Below are 6,170 nucleotides of genomic sequence, written 5' to 3'. Positions count from 1 at the left end.
TCCAAAAAAGTTAAAAAGGCCAAAATAAAGTTCAAAGTTTAAGAACATTGAGGACCAAAATTCCTAAAAGTTTTGCCAGATCCAGCTAAGGTAATCTATGCCTGAGGTAAAAAAGCCTTAGTATTTTAAAAATTTAAAATTTTGTAAACAGTTTATTTATAAATATAACCATATTAATGATAATTCATGTCAGTACAAAAAGTGCTGACTACTGGGCTGGTGATACCCTCGGGGAAATAAATCGCCACCAGCAGTGGCATCGACCCAGTGGTTGTAAATAAACTCATCATAGTTACCAGGACTAAATTTTGTATATACGCCAGACGCGCGTTTCGTCTAAAAAAGACTCATCAGTGACGCTCGAATCCAATAAAGTTTAAAAGGCCAAAATAAAGTACGAAGTTTAAGAGCATTGAGGACCATATATTGCCAACACTGTACACCTCAGAATCAAGCTTTAGATACTCAAAATCATTTTTATTCTTGTAGGTCCATTCACAAACAATTGACCTTTAACCACGTCCAAACGACATACATTACGTCTAAATGAAACTTAAAGGTAATAAAATACAAACCTGGAGAGTTATAAAACGAGAGGACCAAAAATGACAAACAAAAGAAGAACATCAAATTCATTCAAGCTTACTGAAGTTACAAACTGGACAACTAAACTACAAAGTTCGGTTGACCGTTATGAAATTTTTGTTTCACAGATCACGACGAATATATTCCAATCATCGTAACAACAATCACCTCTTCATCACGCCGAATGTGACCTACATGTACTAATTGAAACTTAACAACGGGTGTGTACTTACACGAGCAACATGTCACATGTAAATCAGGATGCAGTTATTCCTCTGACGCACCCGAAAATACAGCCGGAATTTGGTGAGGTTTGTGTTGCTCAGTCTTTAGATAACTATTTTGTATACTCATTTTTGTCTGATGTTCTATTTCTCTTTTTGCCATGGCGTTGTCAGATAATTTTCCATTTGCGTTTTGAATGTACTTTTTGTATCTTTCGCCAATCAGCTGCTCTCTGTGAGTGTCAACTGTTTAATTTGTAGAGACTTACGGGTTTAATCTTTCATCACTGTTTTGAAAATTGAAACAAATTATCTTTGTTAGAAACATTTCATTTTAAGATTTGATTTTTCCGAGGCTTTATGTGAGTTTGAGATATTTGTATGAACCTCCTAGGCAGTTGCTAAAGAGGATTTTTTTTATAGTCGAAATGCAACAATTGTTTAAATGATAAAAACTGCAATCAGATTCACAAAAAGACAAATAGGATAGAGCTGGCTCTTTTCCTACTTGCCCTATTCATTATGTTTTGTAGACATGAAGTATGCATCATATTTGGAACTTAGAATTGTCTTTCTATATGCAAACAACGTAATGTTATTTACCGATGAGAAACATTCTGTCTCTAAGATAACATACTCTGACACTACTAAACTAGTTAGGAACTGGTTGTAGCAGAATTTTGAAATCAAAGATAAATACAAGCACCGTTGACAACATCAGTCGATATGAAAGTTTGTAGTCTGTTATAGGAGAGAGTCAACTACGAAAAGATTCACATTGTCAGATGAATCTAGTTAAGATATCAAGGACGACAAATATCCAACTTAATTACAAACAAATTTTGCAATATGCCTACAATATGGAATTATGCAGCTACGATAAACGCCTTACATCACGGTCGGGACTCGAAAAGAGGGACGCAGATACCAGAGGGACAGTCAAACTCATAAATCGAAAATAAACTGACAACGCCTGGCTAAAAACGAAAAAAAAAAAAACAGACAAACAATAGAACACATGACACAACACAGAAAACTAAAGAATAAGCAACACGAACCTGCAAGACAAAATTGTAAATAGAAAACACATATTGGACAAATTATGTAACTTAAAAAAGAAATTATCGAAAAAATCTCCTTCACGGAGTTGGCAAATCCAATCTCGGGAGATATACATAAAGTTCCATCACAGAAAAAATAATGTTTATCTATTTACAGGAAATACTTTTAAAAATTTTAAATACTAAAACAATTTGTGAATGACAATTTCCATCATGCGGGGATTGCAACGTAATGAATCAATTCCCATCACGGGACAATTAATATCTGATTTTTTTCAGTTCCTAAAATCTAACTTCAAGAATAGAACATTCTACTTCTAGTTAAATTCTGAATCTAAAAAAAATTCTTTTAACTACATAAATATATCTCCCTGATGCGATATTTTGATTCCTTGTCCGATTTTGGCTTCACTTTTTGTCGTATTTTGTTAATAGCTCTTCATCTGTTTAATAAGCTTTGGATTTTTATTTTTGTTTTGGTCTCGGGCATCACTAAAAAGACATTGATTGTCGATATTCTCTTTTGGTGAAAAATTTTGGTGTCATTTATGTTATTGAGGGGATCACAGTTTTTATTTGTTATATAGATTTGTTTCTTTAAATTGATTTACGAGATTTGAATATCGATTAATATGATTGCCTTAATTGAATCAGCCATATACATACGGGGAGTGTCAAACTAAGATTAAAAAAAAAAATTCGATTATTGGACTAAACTCATTGTAAAGTTAAAAAGGTTTATAAATGTATAAATTTAAAATATACAAGCATACTTACACAAGGAAGTCATACCTTCCCCCCTTTTTCTTACTCACTAATATGTTAGTACAGGTAAACTTTTAAACAAAAGAAGCATACACGTGTTTGTGATTTTAAAAGTCGCTATTGTGAATTAACACATGGCATAATTATAACATATTTGATTGTTTAGGTCAAGGAGTTTTAAAAATAAAATAAGAGGTGACCAATAAGGATGTTAAAATATACAAATATTTGTGCATGATGAATGCCTGTATCTATTCGTGGATTTTCGGTTTATATTTACTTGTACTTGAAGCATATTCATCAGGTATGTAGTTGCTTATGCATATTGAACTCCAATAATTATTGAAATATAATAATTTCTAAGATGTATAACCAAACAAATATATGAAAACTGATTATCATTTATTGAAAGTCATTTTATTTGTGCAGCGTCCGGGAATGATTTTATACGACAACACTTTTTTGCTCATGTGGCTGAAATGACCAAATGTGCTTTTTCCCAGACCTGACGTCTGTCGTCGTCTGTGATCTGTTGTCTCCGCTGTCAAGTATCTTTTACAAAAATCTTCGTCACTGACATTTTCAGGTCAAATGTGGGCTATTTATCACTCGGGTATATGTGTCCAATGCACACGCCTATCAAAAACAAATGCCGACATAACTAACAATGGAACAAAGGGGTAAAATGCAAGATTGTCATTTATTTTACAAACAGATGTATAAAAGGAAAATAATTTACAATGACAGATATGCCTCCCGAATGAAAGATTTTTTTTATTCATTTTGTTAACCTGAATAAAGGAAAAGGATGTATATCTCTATTTGAGCACTTTTCATAACAGGGCTAAAATAAGTATTTTAGAATAGTTTCCATTTGTATACCTAAAAGACATGACGACTTTCTATCTTTTATAATTTGTGTTTCTATGCTAAATTTCAGTTTTATCAATCATTTTTGAAATCTGAATCGAGAGAAAAGTAGATTATCCAAGATAAATGTGCAAAATGTGTTGTATGTGTGGTTCTTGTCAGTTTAATGCACGTGACATTTAAAGAGCTTGTTACATAAAAGTGGAAGTCCATCAATTAATATTTCACTTCATCTGTATTGAAAACACTTAACAATAATAAGTGCACCTCATTCATTTCATATATTATCTTTATTTTCTTTATCAGGATAGGAAGTGGCTCAAATATATGTTTGTTGAGAGTAAAAGTACATGCAATTTTCTACTGAGAAATAAAAAATAATGTGCATCAGACCATACTGTATGCAAAGAAAGCTGAATGTTAGAATCCTTTTAAATTAAAACGTCTTGTATCATGACATTTTAACACAGAAATGAGTTAAAAGTTAAAATCTTATTTTAAAACTTATGTTTACTTTTTTATATGTTAATATGTGTGTATGTTTATTGTAACACTTGTTTCAATTAAACATTCATTGTTATATGTATGAATGGATACTTTATGGTAAAAAAAACTTTAAAAAATTAAAATTGGTTGACAAAAATGTATTTTAATGTAAGACCTCCCTAAATTTCGAAATTGCCATTATCTTGCACAGGCGCATATAAATTTAACATTTGAATCATTGTGATAAATCTAGTTAACTAAATGAGTGAACAGATGCTTTAGATACATAATAAATTATAAAGAAGGGCATTTCTAAATCAGATTTTTGCAGAATCTATTTTTTTCACCCAAAAGTCATGATAGTTAAAATGGTTCGATTTAAACGTCAAAAATAGTCAACAAATGTTCAATATCAAAATTACCATTGTTTCTCTAATATATATCTTATGACCGCGAAACGTGGCCAACTCTCTTTTCATTTACTAGCTTTGGCCATGTAAAGTTTTATGAGAATGTCTATCCTGTTAGATCCGAGAACACAGTTATCGTCCTTTAATTTACTTTGTCTACACAAATATTCCATAGTGTATATGGTTTTCTTTAATAAATTGTTACTTAGATAGAGAGTTGTATCACTGTCACTCATACCACATCTTCCTTTATCTACCTAATGTACATTTTGCATCTTGCAAATTTGTTCATACACTTTCAATTTTTTTTTTATATTTTATGCATGAATTATTAACTTGAAGAATACAATTCCCGTGCTTCAGGTTTATGCTCTTATAATATACTAGATTATGGAGTGTGTGTCCGAGCGAGAACTGCTATAATTCATTACTTTAGGAATATTTATCAAAAAGTAGTATTTCAATATTCAGCCCCATTCTACTATTTAATACTGATAGCGTTTGACATTTTTAGCCGAACAAATTTATCCATTTTATATACTTCAATTATTGTATGCTGGTTCATATTCTGGACGCCAATCTTTGCTCCTTTATTATATAATTCACTAACAAAACAATTATGAAGCTTAGAAATGGAAAATTACTAAATACTAAACTTGTTCAAAGGGTATTCACACGTCTCAATCTTCAAAATCGGTTATCTAAAAATACTACCATCGCTAACATTTTTAACAATAAAAATCGTGGTTACCCTTCTATCGATAAGTGTCATGCCAAAAAATGACTTACATGTCCCCGTCTTTCCACCAACAATACGGTAAGGTCCACGTTTAATGGTCGCACATTTTCTTTAAATTTTGAAACTGATATAACTTGAAGAACAAACAGTATTATTTATTTACTCACATGAAACAAACCGGGGTGTGGTATTCAGTACGTAGGAGAAACTGGACGATATTTATCTAAGCGCATTCAAGAACATCTGTATCGTTTTAAAAGACCCAATAAATTCAAAAGTATCATTTACCAACACCTTAAGAAGCACAACCATCCTTTTAAATATTTAGCAGTTCAACCTTTAGAAGTAGTAAATAAGCAGCCTGGTGAATCGCATTCAAAGTTTGTACGATCACGGAAAATAATTGAATTAAATTGGATTAAAAAATTACAGACAGTTTACCCTCTCGGTCTAAATGATAATATCATGGGAATTGGTAATATATCTAGAACCAATTCCGTTAACATTTTGGATATAGTTTCTAAAACTGTTCGTAAAAAACGTTCTCACGGTCGTAGAACAAATCGCAATCAAAGAAAATTTCGGGCCAATCATACCAATATTTCGGACCTAATTTCTATTTCAAAAAACAACGGCAGACATTATCTGTTAACAAAACTCTGTTCGTTACCGGTTAATAAGTTAAATAAAATTTTGGAGGATTGCAACACAATTTCATATAGCAGTCCTAAGTATGAAATTGTTCAAATTATTATGGCATATTGTTATTCTAAATTATTTCCCAAAATTAATCGCCCTGAAGATCATAAAAAACATTTTATTAAAATTAAGTATGTCAATAAAGGCTTTGATTTTGTAAATATTGCCGGTATATTTAACGACCATTCTCATGATTCTGTTAAAGAACAAATTCTTGGATATTTTGACAATACTGAGCTACCTCTTATTTGTTATATTTACAAGAAATCTACCCGGAAATTTGTGTTTAACTATAGTCAATTGTGTAAAGATGTTAATATCAGTGAAAATA

General features: G+C 31.2%; 1 protein-coding gene across 2 annotated transcripts in view; it reads left to right on the top strand.

Moving 5' to 3' along the window:
* LOC139526784 (uncharacterized) overlaps positions 1-6,170 on the top strand; it is a 67,872-nt gene that overhangs the window by 47,911 nt on the left and 13,791 nt on the right. The window contains exon 1 of one of the 2 annotated variants that reach the window (XM_071321947.1): positions 2,803-2,939. The exons of the other annotated variant lie outside the window; for it this stretch is intronic. Coding sequence (XP_071178048.1) covers positions 2,870-2,939 — 70 coding nt within the window. The 5' untranslated portion in view covers positions 2,803-2,869. Of the gene's footprint in view, positions 1-2,802; positions 2,940-6,170 lie in introns of those variants that run through there. 2 annotated transcript variants of the gene reach the window in all.

The sequence above is a fragment of the Mytilus edulis genome, chromosome 6 (genome assembly GCF_963676685.1).
Source record: "Mytilus edulis chromosome 6, xbMytEdul2.2, whole genome shotgun sequence".
NCBI lineage: Eukaryota > Metazoa > Mollusca > Bivalvia > Mytilida > Mytilidae > Mytilus > Mytilus edulis.
Note: the sequence above shows the minus strand (reverse complement) of the source record. Positions and strands in the feature narration are given on the sequence as shown.